This window comes from Podarcis tiliguerta, assembly GCF_965153285.1.
Source record: "Podarcis tiliguerta genome assembly, chromosome: 6".
Lineage (NCBI taxonomy): Eukaryota > Metazoa > Chordata > Lepidosauria > Squamata > Lacertidae > Podarcis > Podarcis tiliguerta.
Window position 1 is genome coordinate 46,536,983 of NC_139539.1, and position 23,191 is coordinate 46,560,173.

Consider the following 23,191-nt stretch of genomic DNA (forward strand, 5'->3'; position numbering starts at 1 on the left):
GGCCTAGTCGTTCCCAGAGCGAGCTTCAGCTCAGAAGCAATTCCTGCTGAATCCAGCGCGGCTGACTCCCAGGCCAACGACGTTAGGCTTGCACCCTAACCCTTGAACCTCTTTCCCTCCGGCTACGCCGTCTCCTATTGTTCAAAATTAGGCGGGCTTTTGTTTGTTATGGTCGCGCGGCCTGTCACGCGGCGGCGGCGAGCGCGCCAAGAGGCTCGCGCGCCCTTCGAAAGACGCGCGCGCCGTCAGCAAACGGCCTCTATCCCCCGGGCGCATCTTTCAAGCCGCCTCAGGTGCGCGGGAACCAGAGGCCGGCGCGGCGGAGGCAGCTGCGGTTGCTAGGCAGCGAGGTGTGGGCGGGCAGGGGGCGGGGCTCCCGCATCCCATCTCCGCCTGAGAGCGCTGCTTGCTGTTGCTGCTGCTGCTGCTGCTCTTGCCACCGCCGCCGCTGCACCTGTGAGTCGGTGGCCGCCTCATCCAGACGCGCGGGGAAGCTGCTCGGTGCCGCTCCTGCGCCACGATGGCTGGGGCCGCTGGCGGTGTCCATCCTTCTCGGCCGGATACGGCTGGGTGCTGGCGGTGCCTCCCTGGTGCCGAGCTCGGGCGGAGGCGCCTGCCGCTTCTGCTGCTTTCTCTGCTGTTGCTGCTTTGGGCAGGCGCCGCTACTCCGGGAGAGGAGCTGCACGCCTGCAAAGAGGTACCGGCGGGGAAGAGCAGGGGGCTTTCATGTCCTGGAGCAGAGGAGGGGGGTGTCTAAATTTGAATCGCCTTAGAAAAAACACTCGGCTTCAAGCAAATCAAATTGTGTTGACTAGAATAAAACTCGACGCCAAAGTAGTCTGCGATGCTTGTGGAGCAAAAGGCACGCTAGAAGAGCATTGTTTCTTCGGCATCAATGAATGCTGTAGCCCTAGGAAGGGTTGGCACACCTCAGAAGTGCACTTGGCTGCCTTTCGCCTAGGGGGCTTGTGGGGGCCAGTACACTACCTAGCCAGCATGCTAACAACAGCTTGCTGTGAGCAAAACCTACTTGGAGGGCTGGCAGGCCATTTGTGGGAATGTGGGGCTGGAGAGGCTAACTTCAAGCCACCACCAGGGAAGGTGGAGGAAATCTCTAGTTTTCCTAGAAGAGACTGAAGCCAGGGCAGTACTGTAGCGGGTAGTGATTTTCATTGTTGGATCATTACCCTCCATGTTTCCTATATGCTGGACATGGTGCTCTTTTTGTTGTTGGTGCCTCTTAGTGACCCATTCAGAGGGTAGCCTCTGTTGTAGCAAAAAAAGGTACATTTATGGGATGAACACACTTGGCGTGCCATAGGCTTGCGCTTTGATCAGTTTTAGTCTTTAAGATACCACAGGATTATTATTTTAGTAGCTATCAAACCAGATTATCTGTTCTAACTAGTTCTAAACTGTCCCTTAGGGACTTCTAGACCACCACCTGCATTTCACTTTAACTAAGGAGTAACGATAAAGACCCATCTCACAAACCTGAAGAAGAGTGTTTGTCTGTCTTTAAATGGGAGGATCAGTGCTGTCCAACCTTCTGGCACTGTAGTACTCCCTTTCCTGCACCCACCCCCACTGACCGCTGACTGGAATCTACCTTGGGAAACTGACTGTGTTTGCTCCTTTCCCCCCCTCCTATGTAACATGGCAGGTTGCCTGCGAGTCAGATCGCAGTAACTTTCTAGTATGTCAACAAAGAGTGACTTTAATTTCTCCTGTGCATGCCTGTTTTTCCTTAATGAAAACTGATATGAACAGTATAGACAATGGAAACAAAAATCAAAGGCAATGAAACAAAGCAGAGGAAAATTGCACGTAAATATCTGCCAGGTGCATGGGTATTAATACTTTTTAATCTCTGGTCATTGTACAGACCATTGTTACATTCCATTGGCTGAAATGGGTGAGGTAGTTCACCACGCTTGCCATATACGGTACTTGCATTTGTGTGTTGTGTGTGCTTTTTAAAGATCTGGGAATGTCAAGGCTTTCCGAATTTAACTTGTAGTCTGTAAAAGTACATTTTCTCTTTTGCAATTTTGTTACTGGTTTATCTTTTTTTCTTTTTTGGTATCTTGTTACACCCGAAATTGCACCTGCAAAGAGCTGGTACAACAGCCAGAATGCTGTTTTTGTTCCATTTTTGTATGGCTTCTTGTACTGCGTGTATGCTGTGGGTGTAACTATATGTCTGAGCTCCACCCTTGACAGTTCTTTCTCAGTTAAGAACAAAGGTGGCCTTATGGATCAAACCAAACATTTATCTAATGCCATCATCCTGTTTTCCCTGAGTGACCAAACAAATTCCTTCTGGAAACCAACCAGCAAGGCTTGAAGGCAAGAGCAACTGGTATTTCGTGGCATATAGTCTCTGGACTTAGGAATTCCATTTCCGCTGTCATAGCCGTGGGTAGGGCTCTTCTTCATTCTAATCCCTTCTTCAAAATGACCAAGAAATACCATTTTGATGTTTTAATTGTACCAACTGTGCCAAAATGTAGCAACAATGGTGTTCTATTGGGGGTGCAGTGCTGTGCATAATTGTTTGTGCCTGCAGCTCCCAAGACTTAAACAATGCAAACAAAATTGATTACTTTGGAGCTCTTGAAAAGGAACTTGAGAAGAAACTAAAGCAGGCAATTTGAAGTTACCGTTATTGAGCCATCTGTTAGCAAAGTGAGCACCCCATAGGTGGCTTATTCCCCCAAATAACACCAGGAGCAGCAAACCTACCCTCCAACGGTTCCCTCGGGGTCCAAGGGAGGCATAGGCCTCTGTTCCTAAGTGGTCATTGGAGGTGAGGAGGATGAATGTTCTCCCCAAGTTTTTCTCCTTCAGATTCTGGTAGAGTGAGAAGCACGTGATTTCAACTATGTGAAATGGCTGAATGATATATTTATAGGAGGCAAGCCAAGGTGTTCTTTGCACTTCCCCATTTCTTCATAAGCATGAATCCCAGGGAATGAATGCTGATTATGTATTCAAAAATGCCGCGTGGCCCATCCCTTCTGGAAGTTAATCTCATAGGTGTTGGTGGAACTTGCTCCAGCAGGAGGATTATTCTCACAGCCAAACAGTTAGAGACGAACCTGGCAATAACACTGCTTTAGGCCTGTCAGCCAATTAAATCATGTTTAGTTGATTAATCAACTGCCTTTTAACTGAAGGTTGAATCTAGTCATACTCAAGAGTAGACTTTGAAATCAAAGGATTTAAGTTAGTCTTGCTCAACCAATAACACGAAGAGTAAGCTGAATGACCCACTCAGCCAAAGGCAACCCAACAGCCAGATATTTGACTACCCTCACATTTTTGCCATCCCAGGTAGGTAGCAAAACATCCCTCCTCCCCGAGATGCAGTGGGGCTTATTTCACTTCATTCATTTGCTCATCTTTCCAGGAGGCCCACTACTACCATTTTAAAGTATCATACCTTGACACAGTTTATTGCACTAGTACATTGCAAATATAGCACAGCCATGAAAAGAAACCTCACAAACACAAACTTGCCTAAACCTATATATAACACAACCCTTTCTGCAATCCAGTTTCAGGCAGCTCTTGTGACTGAGGGGGGAAATCACCCAGGGGTGAGCTAAGATCACTTCTGGGTGTCCAGAGTAAAGATGGAGCAAGCAAGGTGGGAGCTTGTGACAGTTGCCACTCACGCATTCAGAGGCTGGAGTGTGGATGGTGCTTTTTGCATAGAATGGAATCGTGGTGCTGAAGAGTTTGCAGCAGCAGTGGGAGATCTCTGGCTCATGGGCCTAATTATGCCCACCAGGCCATTTAGGGGAAAAACACGTCAGCAGTTAATCACCTGGCATCATATGATTTGAGGTGCTGCACAGGTAAAGTTGAGATGCCGGCTTGAAAAGGAAGACTCAGGAGTGCTCTCTTATGGGTGCTCCTGATTCTTCCTTCCCAGCCTCTGCTTGAATTGGGCGCTCTCTGAATCCAGCACCCTTTTCTGTTGCCCTGCATAGCAACAGAAAGTGCCAAGTTCAAAAAGCGCCAAACTCAAGCTGACTAATTTCTCTATTTTTAACTTTTATTATTAATTCTGTGCATGTTTTATTTAAATGTATAATCTCCTGCAGCCCTCACTGGAGCAGTGTTTCTGGTTTTAATGTGCAGTGTTCTGGGGAAGAGAGAAGGAAGGAATAATAAATGTATTCAAGGGTAGAGTGTCGTTGAAGGTTTTCAGAATATCAGCAAAATCAGTTCTGCCTTAGAAGTGACTAGATGCATTTCGGACAAACTGGAGATTGGCATTAGGTTTGCTGCCTAGGCTTTGAAAGAGCAGCTCCTGAAAAGGCAGTTATTATGCATCCCTGGTTGGTAGAACATGGAGTGATATGTGATGATTGAAATTAAATGTGGCTCCAGGTTTTAAATGTTAGTTCCCAACTTATCCAGGACCAGAGTCCAGAGCCGTGGGAGTGACTGATGGAGGTGGGGTCAGACAATCTTAGGAAAATTCCCTGCTAAAAGACTCATTGAATACAATGGACCAAACTCAACTGTGTGTGAAACTTAGTTGACTACCACCCTCTATTTTATGTGTGTGTTTAAGCAAGGATGGGAGGAGCCTTCAGCCCATTCATCTTATTGAGACATTATAATTGAGCTCCCATGCAGCTGCTATTTGCTGAAGTTTAATAAAATTGGGATTCTATTTCTGCATCTCGTCTGGTCGGCTTTGGCCCTAGGCATTTTGGGCAGGCTGTAGCCAACCATTTGACAGAGGAGGAGGTACAAAATAATATGTAGCTAATTATAGGTAGTCTAAGAAATTCAAAATAAAGTTATGTCAGCTGTAATGCTGCATACACTTTCTTTGGACTAAGTCCCACTGAGCTCAGTGGGGCTTACTTTTGAGTAAACGTGCATAGGATTGGAGCATTCATTCAATTAGTATTTTAAAGATATTCCCATTTTAATATTAATAAGCATAAGTACCAAGAGCTTGTCAAATATCCCCAAAGCTTTTGCATTCATTGCTCAGGAGCCTGGAAGCAGTTTTTCTTCTTAATGAGCAATTTGGTAGAATACCGCATGTGGGGTTTTTTGTGTTATCTCTCCTAAAAGTGAAAGGCCTGCTAAAGGCTTACAGTGTAACCCTACCCTTATCTATTTAGAAGTAAGTCCTATTGAATTCAGTAGGACTTACTCCTATGTAAATGAGATTAGGGCTGCATCCTTAGTGTTTTTCTTCTTTCAATATGAAAGCCCAGCATCAAGGGAAAGGCCTTTGAGCAGACAAAGCCTGACATGGTGAGGGACCTGGGTAAGTTGTGAAATAACATTGAAAAAATGAGTTGGCATTTCATTCCAGTCATCATGTATACCGGTAGTTCCATGTCCCACCCCTGGGGTACATATGAAGTGCATTTTCATATATGCAAGTGTTGCTCTTTCAGACCCCACCCACCAGAAATGGGTCATTCTAGAAATGACCACTTCTCCCAGTGTGATCTTTGAGAGCACGGAGCATGCTGAAACTCCTTCAACTCTTTGCATTTGCTTAGTGGGAACAGTAATAGCTGCAGAACAGAATAGCTGTATTTTTATTTAATTTATTCTGATATAGATCCTGACTGTTGGCTCCAGGAGACTCATACCTGTTTTTTGCCTAAAGTAATTAGGATCAGTTGTTGCTGCTGCTGCTGCTCGGTACTTCTAGCTAGCAGTGTCGGATCTACATATTTTGCCAAAGGGGGCAAAAGTCTGTACTGCCGCCCACCCCGGCAAGAAGGAAGCCTGCCTGGGGCCCCCTACACCTCAACTTGGCGGCAGGCGGGACCTCAAGTGCTTCCCCAGCCTCAGCCAGACAGTCTTGAAGGCAGCATCTTGCCCTCCTCCAACTCTTTGCAACACTGAGAAATGGTGGGTTGCTCTGCCACGGGAAATGGCATGCAGGGATTGGGGGTGTGCAAAGACCCTGATAGGCAGTGATCAATGGATGGAGGAGCTGGTTTGCTTGAGGCTCTTTTTCCTCCTCCCCCCCCCCTTCCCTGTTTTTGTATGGTGGAACCTCAACACACACACACAAGCTGGGAAGCTCTGACTCTGAGCTTGTCCTGGTCTGCTGGCCAAGTTCAGGTTCAGCTTCCCCAGTAGGACTTGAGTAGCAGCAGAGGTGGATTTAGCCAAGCATGACTGGTTCACCTGCACTGAATGTTGAAACAATGACTTAGAACGGAAGGCAAGAGGCTGTGTGTGTGTGTGTGTGTGTGTGCATGTGCCGAATTTCAGCGTGGCACAGGGCACTGCTGAAATTTGAAAGCCCCAAGTCTGCCACTGGCACCAGGCCCCTCTTTTCCCCCTTTGCGTCCCATCCTGCTTCAGCTTCTCACCTTCCTCTTCTTGGGGTGGGCAAGGAGAAAGAACTTTCTATAGCCACTCAGCAGTTTTTCCTCTCCGCTAACCTGCCACGCAGGGCATATGCTCCTTTTCACCACCCCGTTTGATTCAGGCCTGTCAGTTAATGCTTAGGCAGATGCTTATGATGGAACAAAAAAACCCAAACCCCTCAACCAATTCCTTTTTGTATTACTCAATGGTCCCACAGAGGTTTGCAAAGTACTCTTTTTATGTCTTTGCTATAGGCAGCAAGAAATGGGATAAAACATATGTCCCTGTAGTCGAACAACATTTAAAGGGTCACAGGTTCCCCTCCCTGGCCTAAGGCCAGATAAAACCTCAGACTAATTCCTATATTTCTGAGTTAAGAGGACTCTTTTAAAGAAACAAAAACGGTTGTTTTTGCTTGCTTTTGTAGATCGTAAATATTGAGGTGAGACAAAAAGTGTTCTGTATTGGAAACACTGATAAAAGCTCCTGCTGATGTATAGGGCAATTACATTGAGAAATATTTGATGCTGCATTTATAAGTCTTAATATCGCCCTTTTCACTGTACATCTTGTGCATCAATGAGTTTTCAGCTTCTCCTCACTCTCTTATAACCTTGGTCTAGTAAGGCAACTGTAATTGGTTATGTGCTACAGTTATCACCCGTACACTGATGACTGTGTGTTTCCTCTTACCGGAAGCCTGGACTTAGCTGTCCTTGCTTTACTAGATTTATTTGATCTTCAGATAAACACCTGCATTTCCCACTCCACCCCCACCCCCATTAGCCTCACCATATGCTGTATGAGTAAACTCTTGAATATTTAAGTACAGTGGTACCTCGGTTTACGAACTTAATCCATTCTGGAAGTCCATTCTTAAACCAAAACCATTCTTAAACTGAGGCGCGCTTTCCCTAATGAGGCCTCCCGCTGCCAGTGCCCTTCCGCCGTTCAGATTCTGTTCTTAGACTGAGGTAAAGTTCTCAAACCAAGACACTGTTTCCGGTTTTGCGGAGTTTGTAAACCAAATTGTTCTTAAACCGGACTGTTCTTAAACCGAGGTACCACTGTACTGTGACAGAGGAGCACTGGTCTCCTGCTTCTCTATTTCTGTGAGCAAAGCTCTCGCAGCTTCCCCACCCAGCTGGTTATCTCACAAGAGAAAGATTAAAACTGTCTGACGGAAAGTTGGGAAAATCTGGGTCTTAATTTAAACCCTAAACGACTCCTCAGCCTCTCACCTTACTCTGACAAAGTATCTCCCATTTACCTATAAAATGTGACTTGAGGTCTGATTGGTCATTGGGCAGGAATCCCATGAAAAGGTACTCTAGGATCATTCCCTTTGTTCTTGCTTCCCCACCTCGGGGCCTGTGACCTTTCTGCATCAGGGCCACACAGCATTTTGCTATGCACTGGGAAGCTGACCATTCTTGCAGCTTACTCATAAGCAACTAGAAATACAGTGCTGACTGGTTAGATCAGTTAGGGGTTTGAGCCACCAGGCTCTCATTTTGTTTATAGTATTCTGTTGAACATTTGCCTACTCTCCTCTTTCTTCTATTCTTAATAGAGTTTCATAACTTGACCACTGAAGTGTGTGCATTTGCCAACCTCAGGATTCTAGTCATCCCCATGCGTCCAGACTGCTTGGAATTAATGCTACAAGGAATTTAGGATCAGAGTTCTTTTAGACTAGTACATTAATCTATCCTCTGGGAGACACCAGGAGCAGGGGATTGGCTGGAGGCACAAGGTGCATTGGTCCGGGATCCCAGGATCTAATAGTTTATGGGGCATCCCCAGATCCCTCCTTGTTTGGGGCAGCAGGACAGGCTGTAGACTGAAATAGGTGGTGGCAACCATAAATCAAGAAGGCATAACTGGCTCCCTACTGGGCTGTTGAGTACCCACATACAAGGAAGGGGATCTGTTACGGTACATAGTGCTACTTCAGATTCTTGATCATGAGGTCAGTTTCTGTAGAGCTAAGAACATAGGAAGAGCCCTGCTGCATCAGGCTGAAGGTCCATCTACTCCAACATCCTGTTATCTCAGTGATGGTGCCTGTTGGAAAGTTTACAAGCAAGACATGAGCACTAGAGCAATCTTTGCACTCATATTCCTCAGTGATGGGTATTCAGAGACATGGAAGTAGCATACAGCTTTCATGGCTGTTTGCCATGGACAGCCTTACCCTCCATGAATTTATCAAATCACCCCTTTAAAGCTGGTTGCAGCCATCACCATACTCTAATTATCTGCTGTAAGAATAAGTATTTTATTTTGCTGTCCTGAAATTTCCAACGTGCATCCTCATTGGGTGGCCCAAGGTTCTAGGAATATATCAGAGTGAGGAAAGCAAGGTAGAAAATTGTCGTCAAACATCAGGCTTATTAGGCTCATTCTGCCCCTGCAATGCTTCATCAGCTCCCTTACCTGTTCACCCCTTTCCACTAATAGCCAGGCTTGTCTTTCAGTTGGAGTTGTGTTTTTTTCTGGTTATCTTTTTTGATTGGCTGCTTGTCCCACCTGCTTCCTCCTTCTCAGCTCTCTTCCAGAAGCCCCTCTGCCCTGTGTAAACGCTTCTCCTCCACAAACTGACATTTTACTTCCTTCACATAATTTGCTGCTCAATTGGAACCTGCAGAAGATAAATGATAGCAATTTATTTTCCAGGTAATGTGCCATTTTTCAAGTCATAATCCCAGCTACTTCCCTTTTGGAACTATGTATATTGCTGTATATTTACACTGCACCCCCCTCTTCTGCTTTTTGAGATGACTCAGGTCCATATACCTCAATTAAAATGATTCTATCCTGTGGAAATCCTTATCCTCGTTTATAAAAGAAGCAGGAGGTCCTGGGAGCTATACTCAATTTTGCAGTGTGTGCTGCTTTTGGCTGCCAAAGCATCCTGTACAACTGGATATGGCTTGCTGTTCTCAAGTTTTAGGAATCTCTTTAGACAAGCCACACTTCCAAACTCTAAATAGGTATGAGTCTTGGAGCCTCAGGGGACTGAAAATCCCCTGGTAATTTATTTTAAATAATACAGGTATTCCCTAATTTACATCATTTTTCTGCATAGATGTCAATCAGTAGTACTGTAGTGCTGATGTAACTTTCATGCTTTATGATTTTGTATTGCTGGCACATCCTTCCTAACACTTAAGTGCTGCTGCACCTAGTCTTTAGATCAGGTGTTTTGGCATAAAGAAGCCGAACTGAAAAGGCTGCCAATCACCGTTGCTATACATGCAATGTTTTATAATTTGCAAGGCTTTGACTTTGTAATGAAGAGCAGCCATGTAGTGGCTGCTTTTAAATCCAGGCACATGAGTGCTGCTCCTTGTGGGTGAGCATCACATGCGGTCCCCATTGTGTACGACATTATTGCAAGACATAGAGGTGTGTAGCAGCCTGTAAGGCAAAGTGTTACAAATAACTGATGTGCCAACACTGGACATTCTGCATGAGACACCAGTTTAAAGTGCTCTTTATGTAATGTGTCTGCTTATCATTTGCATCCACACTCAGAGCTTAGGTATGAAAAGGTATGGAGCCATAGCAAACAGGAGAATGGATCTTGCTGAATTCACTCTGTTGTGGCCTGTCATGGACAATAGCATGAACAGCCTAATTAGCACTCTTCTTTGTTTTACATATGTGCAATTATTGCCTCATTAATGAGGCACTGTCCTTTCCAGGATAATGTTTTATTGTTTGAGCTGAAGCCCCGTAGCAATGAATGAACAATACAGATGAGCAACTGGCAAATGTGTGCAAGTTCGCCTGTTTCTTAAATGTTGTGCTGAAGTGCAGCAATGGTTGGCTTGGTCTGCGGTAATTGTTGCTTCACCAGTAGATACTTATATATTCTGTGATATATCCACCTGCCCCACCTAGCCCCGTTGTTGCACAACACAGAGCTGTAACTTCCGTTTCTCACTTTAAAAAAATATTCCACTCTGAAACACATTATAGTAATCCTACCACTATGGAGTTAAATTTAGAACCATTTGTCTCCACATTTAGATTTTTCTTTTCAGTTCCTTTCAGTTTCTGCCCTGTATATTCCAGCAAAAATTAGTCATTTTTCCTTAAGCCCTATTCAAATGTTTAGATGAATGCATCAGGGCCCAAAGTGTGTGCATGGCTGCATCTTCTCCTAACCTTTCTTTAGAGTGAATGCCTGAAGGGAGAATCCAGCTATATTCAACAGACACTGGTTCTAAACCTGTGGAGATTGGGAGTGAATATTGGGATAGGAGCAGCGCATGCTGTTTGGGTGGCGACGGTGGGGGTGGGGTGGTGCAGTGTACACAGCCCAGCACATAGGTGCCATCTCTGTGAGGCCCTGGTCCCTTTGGTCCTCCAATAGAATATTTAGGGGGAGCTGAACCCTCCCTATTTTCCACAAGTTGGCACCTTCCTCCCTTGGACAGCCACCTCCCTCCTAGCTGGACACCACCCTCTTTTACAGGCTTGTGTCCTCATGGTGAAGGGAGGTGGTGTGGAGAGAGGGGAGAAGTGAGGAGAGGCGCGCGCCCCCAATATTTTCTTCAACTTGGCATCTGTGACCAGCATCTTGTGCACCTATTCACAACAGACTCCTTGCTAATTTCTTCTGGTAGAGACAAGAAAAGGGTGGTTCTGACCTTTGTAAAATCCAGTTTGCTAATATCTCAAGGTAGTGCATGCATTTTATACACACACACACACACACACACACACACAGACACACCACTGTGCTCGCACATGTTTTGCGCACGTTTTCAAAGTTGTTGCTACAGAGATGAAATGGCATACCTTCAATCTCTTCAATTAAATGAAGAAGTGGTTTAGAGAGGAAACACATATAGAAAGAAAATGCTGGAAATTAGTGCTAGGAGAAAGTGAAGTGAAGAATCAACCTGATAAGGAGAGCAGGTGGTGAACACGCAATAAATGAAACTTAAAATGTTGATTTTGCCTTTTACAGGCTGCTGGTTTCAGAGGCTGAGTGGCGGTTTATGTGTACATGAAGTAAAACTGGAAAAACCAGTAGCTTGTAGGATTTGTAACCGACAGGGGCCTAGGCTATCTAACATTGTGAGGCTCAGCTGAGTTGGAAAAGCCACTTTTAATCCATAAACGGTTGCCCAGGGGTTTCTGAGGATGTATGTGGAGAAATGAGTATAGTGGATGCCCTAGATGTGTTTTGTACTATGTGGCCCGGAAAGTCCTAATCCTGCATCAGAAATGTTTCCCCGCTAGCAAAGCAAGAGAGGAGGGAACACAGGTTAATACTAAAGTACAAGCTTTGTGTGAAACAAGTATCTGGGTTTAGTCCCTGGCATCTGGGCTGGGAACGACATGTGCCAGCCAGGATAGAGAATCCCAGCTTGCTTGGACCAGCAGTTTTATTTGCTGTTAAGCAGCATTCCGTGAACTTGCTATTGTTCCATCTCAGACAGGGAAGTTAGTGAAGAGATCTGATTCTGATAATCGAGGGATGAGGAGAGTTGCTAGCAGAAGTACAGTGAAACCAGAAGATTGCAAACAAGATTGGGCTTCTAACACAGTTCCAAGAAACGGACCACTTTTGCTTCATGTGTCTAATCTTCTCAAAGAATGTCTGCATGCCTCTTAAAGACAGATTGAATTGCTCATTTAAAAAAGCAAAATGTTCTGAGGAAATAGAACTTGTTTGTATGGTCATCAGTGACAAAACCACTTGTAAAATGGTATTGAGAGCCACTGCAAACAGCAGAGATACTTTGGGCATGGGGGAGAAGGAAGTGGAGTTGGAATGGCAGGTACACTCCCAGTGCCAGATTGCAGCCTTGTTTGCTTCCTGGTTCAGAATGCCCGAAGGAGGAGTACATGGTGAATCCAGATAAGAACTCCTTGTTATTCCTTAGCTGCTTTTACAACCTGTTCCTTACAGAGGCAGCTGGATGGCTTTTAAGACTGGCCAATATTTCAACTATGCTTCAGTTATTATTATTCAGTACAAGGTTCTGGGTCCAGCTTTCTGGAGGTAGAATTATTCTGAGTGCATTGGAAGAATGCTGCAGTTTCCTGAAAATACCCATTTCCACATTTGTGATAAACTTAGCATTCCTTACACCAGCTAAGTGACCTTTACTGGTATGAAAGCACTTTCTGCTTAAAAGGGTCTCTTTACTATTGATTGATCATCGCAGGTGGGAGAAAGCAGGGACTGAGAACATGGAAAGCTGCCTTATACCAACCAACTCAGACCACCGTTCATCCAGCTCAGAGTCATCTACATTGTACACCAGGGGAGGGTGGTCTTGCAGGATCTACCATATTATTGTACTAGAACTCATGAGATCCCCCAACCAGAGCCAGGTGCAAAATAAATTTAGCTAAGGGCTTATCCACTTCCTGTTGTCCCACTGCTTTCCCCTGGGGAAAAAATGCTCTTTTGTTATCAGTCAGATCAAATGGCACAGGTTTTTCGTGAACTGCCATTTGTTCCAATTTAAAGCTAAAGAGCAGGTTTTTCTTGGGAAATGAGTGGGGCAAGGGGAAACTTGCTTAGACCCATGCTTTCTAGGCATGGGGCAAGCAGAAGTGTGGACAAGCCCTAAGAATTAAGGACAAGGTGCCCCTTAACATATGTTCAGCCTAGATTTCCCTGCAGGCTTTCTTTGTTTCAGCAGCCTAATTTAGGATTTGTGTGTGTATGTGATATTTTATTTTTATTTTATTTATTTTTTTATTTATACCCCACCCATCTGGCTGGGTTGCCCCACCTATTGCTGGTGTTGCTATTACAGTGGTACCTCGGGTTAAGAACTTAATTCGTTCTGGACATCCGTTTTTAACCTGAAACTGTTCTTAATCTGAGGTACCACTTTAGCTAATGGTGCTTCCTACTGCTGTCGCGCCGCCGGAGCATGATTTCTGTTCTCATCCTGAAGCAAAGTTCTTAACCTGAGGTACAATTTCTGGGTTAGCGGAGTCTGTAACCTGAAGCGTCTGTAACCTGAAGCGTCTGTAACCCGAGGTACCACTGTACTAGACAGTTGGAATCCCTTACCAAGCTCCTGGAAATCACACAGAGATCTGCCAGTAGTTTCCAATGTACCGTCACACCTGCTTGATACTGTCTGGCGGGGTTTCAGACAGAAGTCTTTACCAGCTCTGCTTGGAGACACTGGGAGGGGTTTTTTAAAAAGCAACTGCACCAATTCCCCGTTGCACCCCCCCCCCCAAATAGCAAAGGCTGAACAAACACAAAGCGTGCTTTACACTCTGTATCAATGGCAGTTTCTCCATAGGAGCCACTAGTTCTTATAAATGAACCGTCACTATATGGTAGATGAGTCTGCCTTAGTTTGGTGACAGGTGCAAAAACAGGAATATTTTAAGAGTAACTACAAGGATAAAATGAAGTGTTACCTGCCAAAAGGTGAAGAAGAGGTGGTTCCCGCCCAAAAGAAGATGTTTTAATCTGGTTTGGGCAGTTTATTTTAAGTATGGAAATGGAGCACATTCTACCCTGATACAATTTGGGTACATGCTGTCCCTGACATTTCATGTCAGTTAACTTCTTAATAAACACTTATGCCTCACATGTCTAATTTCCCCCTTTTTTTTCAAACTTCACATTATTAGTTTTCTAATGGTACAGTTTCCCCTCAACTCCTCATTTCTGTCCAACCGCACACTGAAGAAAAGGCTTTGACATAGGGGGTTGAATCTGGGACGTTTTGTATGCAAAACGTAGAGCCGAACAATAGCCCTTCCCCATTGTGTTAGACCAAATGTGTGTGTGTGTTTTAAATTTATCTACCATCTATTTCTACAGAAGAAAAGTATCTTTTCTTTACGTGACTCTTAATTGTTTTTCATAATATACCCCTCATTTGTGTTTTAATTTTTTTTTTCATATTTAGTATATGTTCTTGTCTGGAAAAGTGGTTTGTCAGTAGAATTCTTTTTATTTCTCCCCCTTTTTCTGACTTACCTGCTATTCATTGCACTCAGGTAGGTTATCCTTACAATGTGCCAAATAAAGAACAGCTCAGGCAAGTGCCAGGAGCAAATGTCAGTCTCTTGCCAAGGAAAATAAATGGATATGTACAGTAAGCTTATGTCCAGGAGAATTGTCTTGAATCGCACAGAAGTTCTTGCTCATTAAAAGTGGAATTTCCTTAATAGCCTGGAAATGTCAAACTCTGCGCTAATCTATTGCTCTTGAGTGATGGGTGTGCACACATACTTGCAGATAGAGGGATGGTGAGCAGACAGAATCATGTATGCCTTACAGAAAATGGGAATGCAATGACCAAGTTGAGATGTAACATTAGACTATGATTTAACACTGCATGAATCAGCCTCCTCTCTTCCTGAGCAACTCTATTCCTCCCATACAGCCAAGAACATGAGTCCACAGGCTGTTCCTTTTTTGTAAACTGTGACTTCCCATGCTATCTGAAGCAGGAACAATGTTTTCTCACTAACTGCACTTAGTTTTCAAACAGGTCATCTTCAAATTGTGAGTTATGAAGCTGTATTGATTTTATATAAAAACCCTAACCATAGTTAGTGTTAAACTACTATTCTGAGTTTTGACAACGCAGGAAGTCATAGTTTACTGAAAGCAAAGCAAGCGCTTTTATGTTCTTTCTTTTAGCTGTGGGTAGGTGGGGAGAGCCCTGAAGGAAGGTAGACTCATTCACATTGCTTTTAAACAGTGGTTTAGTGTAACATCCAGACACGACTGAATATATGTGAGCTGCTAATGGCTTGTCCTTCAGTGTTTTGCCAGGTAAAAAGATACATTTCTCTGCAATCGAAAAAGCACAGGTTGCAATCTCAGTTGGGTGTTTAAGTGACAGAATGCATGAAACTTGAGTGCTTGACTTTGTGTTCCCACATATTTTTTTACATCCAACAAACAGTTAGCTTTAAAAGCATTGTAGGCTGCTCTAGCTCCATATCTAATTCAAAATGCCGAATGCTGCTGCATATAAGACTGAAGCAAAAATTAAACCAACCCCCCCCCCAAAAAAAACCCCTGGCATTCAAGGAGGCAAATTGATAGGTCTGGAGGATATTCTGACAATAGCTTGAATTAGGCACACAGAGTGAAGGGTGGGAGGGAAGGCACTGTACCCATTAAACAAGTGCAGGTGGTTGGGATGCAGCGGTGCATCTCACCCAGCATCATTAACCGTGACTGGGAATTGCTCTCCCACAGAGGCCTTTCTCGGTCTTGGGGCTGCATGCTTGCAAAGCAAGTGCTCAGCAGCTGAGCCTCTGCAGGTTCAGTTAAAAGACTGTGGATCCAGCCTGGAAGCTCAACTTGTAGCTGTTACACTTGAGACCCCTTGGACTTGACTTTCATTACAGAAAAGTAGCACTTGTTGTAGCCCTTCTGAGCTTCATCTGGAATTGTACTTACTACGTAATTTTTCCTCCTTCAAGAATTTTACTATCCCAGTGAAATGTTTTAAAAATACTGGAAGCTGGCTACCAGGAATTGCTTGCATAGGCTGAAAGAGAGCAATGCACTGCCCTGTTCTCTGCTTCAACCAGTAATGAGAATTCTGTGCCACTGTGCATACAGATAAGGGCAGGGATCTGGGCCAAATCTCTTGGGCTGAGCCCAAACGATTGCCTTTTGTTTCATGTTAGTTTGTTTTTTGTCCTTTTCCATTCTTGTATTTCTCTTTACATGTTTGCAGGGTACACGTGCAGACATCAGTACAGGGATGGAAAGGGACACGAGACATGACAAGGAGGGAAGCTTCCCTTGATGCCAGTAGCACTTTCCCTCCTGGTTCAAATTGCAGCTTTTGGGGCACGGGGCAAGAACGATTTTTGCCAGGAACATGGCTGACAGACACTGTTAACTGCCCCTTGGTACAGGGTCCAAATCCTGATCCCCCCTCGGCCACAATTTATAAGAAAGCTAGGCACATTAATTTCAACCATCCGTTGCCAAGTTTGGCCCCCAGCTTTGCACTGCTGACCATAGTTTCAAGCGCCACCTCCAAGTGACATTCTGCACATCTTTATTTGGAGGGTGATGTTTAGCCCTGTTGAATGCCTGTGATTTGGAAGACTGGGGGTTCCACTCAGCATTGTTCCATGGGCAGATGTGCAGTCCACTTACACCAGACAGAGCAAGTATGTACTGAAAAAGTGTGTGTGTTTTTGTCACTGGGTCATGCATAGTTTTGTTTCTGACTACACACCCGATTTTCCATGGCTCTGCTCCTGAGTAGTTCACTCTCTAGGTTCAGCCTCTGTCCCTCTCCCTTCTTGAACACATTCATTAACCTCTTTCTATTATGTACGTTGTGCTGGTAGACGTGATGGAAACTAAAGTGAAGCCAAGTACATAATCTCCAACACTTTTTGGTTGCGGGGGCAGGGAGCAGAGTAGTGACATACTCCCTGCAGAAGTTTTACATGGCAAAAGTTTTGCAGTCCTTGGTGGTGCACATATTTGTATTTGGTTGAGGAAAATACTGGGTGCTTTTTAAAAGCACAAAACCCGTAGCATCTTCTCCTGTATTAAAATGCATTTTCTTCCAAAGCCTGATAGTTCTTCTGTGATCAAGTGGCATATACTGTTCTAGAAGAAAATGTGTGTGGCTGCACCTTTCTGTAAAAACTGGATGTGCTGAGAAAGATCAAGGGATTTCAAAAACCTTCCCTGTCAAACAGTCTTAATATAATAACTCTTGTCTTACCTTTTCCCTTCCCTGATATTCAAGTGCTGTGAAACTTCAAAGGCTTGGCTTGTTTTCAGTTGCTATTTTGAACCACTTGCTGTTCATCAGCCTAGGAACAAAATCACTTTTTACACAGTAGCTAGATCTAATTTAAATGGTGTTTGAGGAAGGCTCTATATTTTCATGAGCCCTTTGTCTCTTATTAGTTTAAGAAAATGCTAATAGAGTGCCAAAATATTGTTTAACATGTCACAAAACCCCAAAGCTTGTTCTGCAACAAAGCTAAATAAGCCTTCTGAATTTAAGTTAAGCAGGAGGAAAAATATATCATGTTTTCACTATAAATGAAGGTGCTGAAGAACTAAACTTTTTCCTTGAACAAGTTCAGCAAAATCCTTTGATTTACCGTACTTATTTTTTCTCTCCTTTTTGCTCTGTATAAAAGAAGAGCAAAACCCTCTCATGCTTGTTTATAGCCTTGCCAACAGAGTTGGAAAGGAGTGCCTGGCCTTTGCCAATGAAGAGTTCACCTGGGTGTGAGAATGAGTACCTCCTCTATGTAGAGAGCACTGATCTTGGGGAGGGCAAGACGGTTCAAACAAGACACAGTATTTATGTACTATGAAAGGCGTGGGGGAGACATGGGAGGCAGCTGCAACGGTTATACATTACAGCAAGGGTTTTTCTTTAACTTGCTTACCTGTGTGGGGTGCTGTGTCCTTGCATCTCCAGTTGTGGGAGCAGAAGGTAACTTGGCATTTGGGCCTGAAGCTCCAAGGTGAGATACTGTACCAGATAAGGTTCTGGGAAGAGAGGTGGAGGCTTCTGCCAAAGTCGAAAGCTGTCAAATCTTCAGTATGGGATTGCATCCTAATTAAATTGCAATTCATTATTTATGTTTGCTTACCATTTTTGAGCTTTTCTTTTGATATACTTCCACGCTTGTCTTTATCAGCGCTGAATTTCTCCTGCTGTTTTATTGTCTCTCTCACAGCCCTTTAAAGTTAGCTTCTTTGAGAAATCTTGCATCCTTTTGCCTGACGTGTGTGCCTTTGCCTCATTTGACAGCTCCCTTTCTGATTAATTTATGCTTATGTCAAACAGAGGCCCCATTATTTGCTTCAGATTCTTTCTTTCTGTCGGTTGCTTCATCAGATCTTTAAAAGATTTGATTCTTGTACCACTTCTTGGTTTTCATAGGAGCCTCTTAGTTTGGGAGCTCTGGGTTTGCATGTACAGATTGTGCAGGGGTCTGTGCATATTAAGTTGATTGCAAGCAAGCTTTTTTGCATACACTGCCTTAAGTCAAACATGTGGATGGCAGGTGGAACCAGCAGGTGCCCCATGAAGGGCACGGTGGTAATCCTGTTTGTCACTCTGCAGGCACTTTGAAGGTCTGCAGAGGACTGCAGTTTGACACTACACAGGCTGTAAGAACAAAAGCAGGGGTTTCTCAGCAACACCATTGCTCTTATGCAGCTGCCCTACATGTCTTTGTTCAAATGCAGAGCTTTTTCTCAGGTATATAGATTTGGGTGTTAGAAATAATTAGGTGGTTGTTTTTTTTTAAAAAAAAGAAATAATGAGGAAATCTTAGAACCTTATTTCTAAACAGATTATAATCTATTCATTTCCTTACTAGTTAAATTGGGGGGGGGGGGGTAGGAAGATAAGGTGCTCAACTTGCAGCTTAACACAAAAGGTGATTTTTGCCAGGCTTTAAGGCTAACTCTTCCAGCCCGCTGCATTTGCCTTGAGCATTAGCTTAACTTCTGCATAAACATCCCTCCCTGGCCTCTGCACAGAGGAAGGTGTCAGGTTTTCAAGGTGATTAGCCGGGAACACTTTACCCATGTAGCAGCTGTTCCTCCATATGGATGTGTGGAACACAGTCAAAGATAAGTGAAGGGCAGGGCAGGAGGTGTCCACAGAAAGCAAAAAACCGGCTTTCATCAATCCTGATAAAATTAACATCTGGGAAACTTTTACAAAAGGCTGCCTTTTTGTTGCCGCTGTTTCACGTAGGGCTGCTTCATGTATTACAAACAGAAAAGAGATTAATCTACATGTCAGGTGATGCGTGAGCAAACTGCCAACCTGGACCTAATCGCTGCGTGGAATTATGCTTAACACCAAAGCACCTTTGTCCACAAAATGGCACAGCCAACTCTGACCCTGAATGGTATGGGGATGGTGTGGTGCATTTTTTTTTCCTTTCAAAGAAGCCTCCCTTCCCCACATTAAATGCTGGAATTCTGGGATGAACTGGGAATTGGGAGTGCACGCCTGATTCTCTGACTCCAGTCCTCTACATTCCAAGATACTTTAATATTTTGAAGGGTCTTCCCTCCTATTATGCATTATTTTTTTACATTTATATCCCGACAGTCCAAGGAGTGGAAGGTGCTGTACATAGTTCTCCTCCCTCATTTTATCCTCATAACAACCCTGTGAGGTAGGTTAGGCTGCGACTGACCCCAAGGTCAGCACCCAGTGAGCTTCATAGCTGGGAGGGGGGCATATTTGAACCCTGATTTCCCCGGTTTTCGTGCAACGCTTTCTCGACTACACTACATTGGCTCATAAATATTACTGCATCCAATAATGCAATCCCAAGCCAGAATGAGATTTTCTGGCTCGCTGTAGCTTTTAGAAGAGTGCAGCTACAAATGAAATGAGTAGCATTAGATCACAAGGAAGGAAGTTGGGGACCAGAATCTGACGTTAGGCAGAGTGAGGCAACCGCCTCAGGTAGCACATGCTGTGTGGGTGGTGGTGTGGCAGCAAGAAGCTGGAGGATAGAGGTAGGTGTGCACCACGTGGTCTACCCTGCATGCCCCATGGGATGTGGTGGAGTGCGCCATCTTTGCTACTGTTGAAGTAAGATTCAACAGCCGGTCCAGTTGGCTTCTCTACATAGAATGGACAGCACCAGAGTGCCTTTTACCCCAGGCAGCAAAATGTCTTGGGCCAGCCCTTTCAGGGACAATAGAACACATTATAAAGAGTTTTTATAAGAAAAACATATAAAAAGCATGTTAACCTAGCCACTCGGGGACTTAGCTGGAGATTGCATTTGCTATTAAGCAAATGTATGATATTAATTACGTTTGTTCCTAAGAAAGTTACCAATGCATTTGCAAGCAGGCCTTTGTTCTTGTCGGGGAGCAGAAAAAGCTTCTCTCTTACGGCAGCTAGATTCTGAAGCAAGATAGATCCTAAACAAGGTAGTTTGCTGTATTTTTGTCCCAAGCAAAAGTCAAGATTGTTTTTATGGGAAGGATTTTTGATTTATTTGATTTGTTTGCGTGTTGGCTGCTCTTCGGCCAAGGCTCTCAGAGCAGCTCATAAGAATTAAAACAATAATATTCAATGACAGTGTGGTAGCTCAGCCAGTAGAGCATGCAACTTAATCTCAGAGTTGTGGGTTCGAGCCCCATATTGGGCAAAAGATTCCTGCATCACAGGGGGTTGGACAAGGTGACCCTCAGGTCCCTTCCAGCTCTACAAGTCTACGATTCTCTGAATATCAAGCTGTACAATATGTTGCTAATAAAGAAGGCAACATTCCAGCATGATGAAACGCAAACAAGCCGAAAGACCTGGGCAAATAAAAAGGTCCTCACCTGGCACCAAACAGAAAACCAAGGCTAAGGCTGTGTACTACATACCACACATTTTAATGCATCTTACTACCTCCGAAGGAATAACTTTTTCTTTTTATAAATGAAAATTAGGTATATTTACTGTTTGAAGCTGGACACAAAAAGGAGAGTCGCTGTTAAGAGAGGAAGAAGAGCAGTTGCCCAGTAGGATTGATTAATCTTTATTAAGTTAGTTAATATTAGTGGCTAACAGCAGAACTGAATACGGTACATATGAAATGTATAGAATGAACACAGAGTCCATTAAACAGATTAAACATATGACGTTTGCATTTTCTACTAAAATGAGAATGGCTACATCATAGCAAGTAGGAAATGCCAAAATAAATATATACCGGTAGATCAGCCTCAGAATAAATATGTAGAACAGCCCTGTATGCCTTCATCGCAAAGAAACAGAGAGCGCATTACTTGGTCAGGTGACTCATGAGAGAATTGGTGGACTTGGCTCATTTCCAGAACCGTTTTCTCTGGCCCTGGTCAAATACTCCAGTACTCCATCTGTTTAGAGAACTAAAGAAATATTGTTTTGCCTTTTAGGCAACACTTTATATCCGGGTTTCTCCAGGAACCTGTTTAATGAACAACCAGTTTTGTTACACTAATCCCTAATAATGCTAGGATAAACATAGTTCTGTTTGCTAAATATTTAGAATCTAGAGGAGCCCTGAGAATTTAGAGCAGTTGTGAATAAATATGCTTCGTAAAAGCAACAACAACCACAACTACAACAGCAACCACAACAATCCCTGCCCCTGGATTCTATCACCTTGCTCTGCATAACTCACAAATGATGCAGGGAGCAAAGGATGCCTTCCCTGCACCAGGCTTTGTGTGTGATCTCATGTTTTGCAAAGCCAAAACAATAGGTATAGGAAGAGCACTCCCTATTTTCTCTCGCTTGAAAATGCCACCCATCTAGCATTTCCCTTATAAAGAAAACATGGGGTTGTGAATCCTGTGTTTTTCCTTCTAACATGTAGACCTGCCAGGAGTCGGGGAAATAGGATTTTGCTGCACGTCATAAGGTAACTGGAGCTCTCATGTACCCTGGCTCTGCTATGGATTTGGATAACATTTGTTCATACTCTGCACAACTACAGTACCAGCACAGTTTCTTTCTAGTGGCATGAACACCTTCTCTGGAAATGGGCTTGTGCTTAGTAAATGGAATCTCATCTGCTTTAAGGTCTGGCTTGTTATCAACAGAACAGTTATTCAAAACTGCCTTGATTCTGGAATTTGTAGGCATATGCATAGGATTATAGAAGTCCAGTTTATTCTCTCAGTTAGTATAAATTAGAAGTAGCTGCTCTAGAGAATAGAATTTCATGTGTCTATAGGATAGACCAGCCCGTGGCACGTTTAGTGTGCTACCTTTATGTTGGGGCCACCAAATCTAGTTTACATGTTCCTATTGTGCAAAATTCTGCGGCTCTGAGCATAATAACCTGATGTCCTGTGGAGAGCCAATCTTCTATAATAAGTGGGAAAGCATCTATCATTGGTGCTAAATGCGCACGGTGTTATTTCACCCCTGCACTTTCTCTTTCAGTCTGAATACCATTATGAATACACAGCATGTAACAGCCAAGGCTCCAGATGGAGAGTAGCTGTGCCGCACAACCCAGGACTCTGCACCGGCTTGCCAGACCCCATCAAAGGCACAAAATGCTGTAAGCTATGACTGCTGTCACCACACCTTCCCTTTACATGGTTTATTCCAGCCAACTGGAGGCTCCAGAGCCACGTTGAGCCATGGGGCACGAGATGTCACATCGTGCAATGTGTTAAAATGAGGTCTACCCCTGTTAATAGTTGAACACTCAGAAGAGAGAGATACCGATTTCATGCTTAGAATATCCTTGAATGCAGGCGGTGACCATTTTTCGTGCATCTGATTGCCGTGCAACCGCCAATGCCTGTGTTGCTTTTGGCCCCAGAAGGGGAAGGAACGGGTTTACTTGCGACTGCTGACACGTGCAATGACCCGGAACGCAACCCCCACACAGGTGGAGAGTTGCCTGTATTTTGTGTATGTTAACTTCCCACACATAAAGTTAGCATTGGCATACGTGACTTGAAATTGACATGTTGCTGAAATTTTGTAAGGATGCACTTAGATACAAATTTGGACACCCCCCCCCCAATGTTAATGGCTGGGGGAGTGGGAGGATGGTGCAGTATTGCCTCTCCATTGCTGATGGTGCTCTGCTATGCCAGAGGTCCTGAGCTTCTCTCTGACAGGTGGGAAGCTTCTGCTGGTGGGTTTTCCCATTGGCAGTAAACCACAGAAAGCCTTGAAATGGGACATTGCAGGGCACCAGAGGCGGTGAGTCTGTTGGATCCAAAGCCCCACAGATTCCCACAGGGGCCAGATCCTATGACTAGTTAATGAGCAAACCAGGATTAGGAACCATAGTTACATCTTGGTTTGTTCTCATTCAATGAATT

The 23,191-nt window shown here is 44.1% G+C and overlaps 1 protein-coding gene across 3 annotated transcripts in view; it reads left to right on the plus strand.

Annotated features, from left to right (window-relative positions):
* ELAPOR1 (endosome-lysosome associated apoptosis and autophagy regulator 1) overlaps positions 1–23,191 on the plus strand; it is a 55,022-nt gene that overhangs the window by 572 nt on the left and 31,259 nt on the right. Inside the window, exons 1-2 of one of the 3 annotated variants that reach the window (XM_083445660.1) lie at positions 300–697; positions 22,293–22,413. In XM_083445660.1, the coding sequence (XP_083301786.1) occupies positions 521–697; positions 22,293–22,413 (298 nt within the window). In that variant the 5' untranslated portion in view covers positions 300–520. Of the gene's footprint in view, positions 1–299; positions 698–22,292; positions 22,414–23,191 lie in introns of those variants that run through there. The other 2 variants (XM_083445661.1, XM_083445662.1) reach the window with 2 other exon arrangements.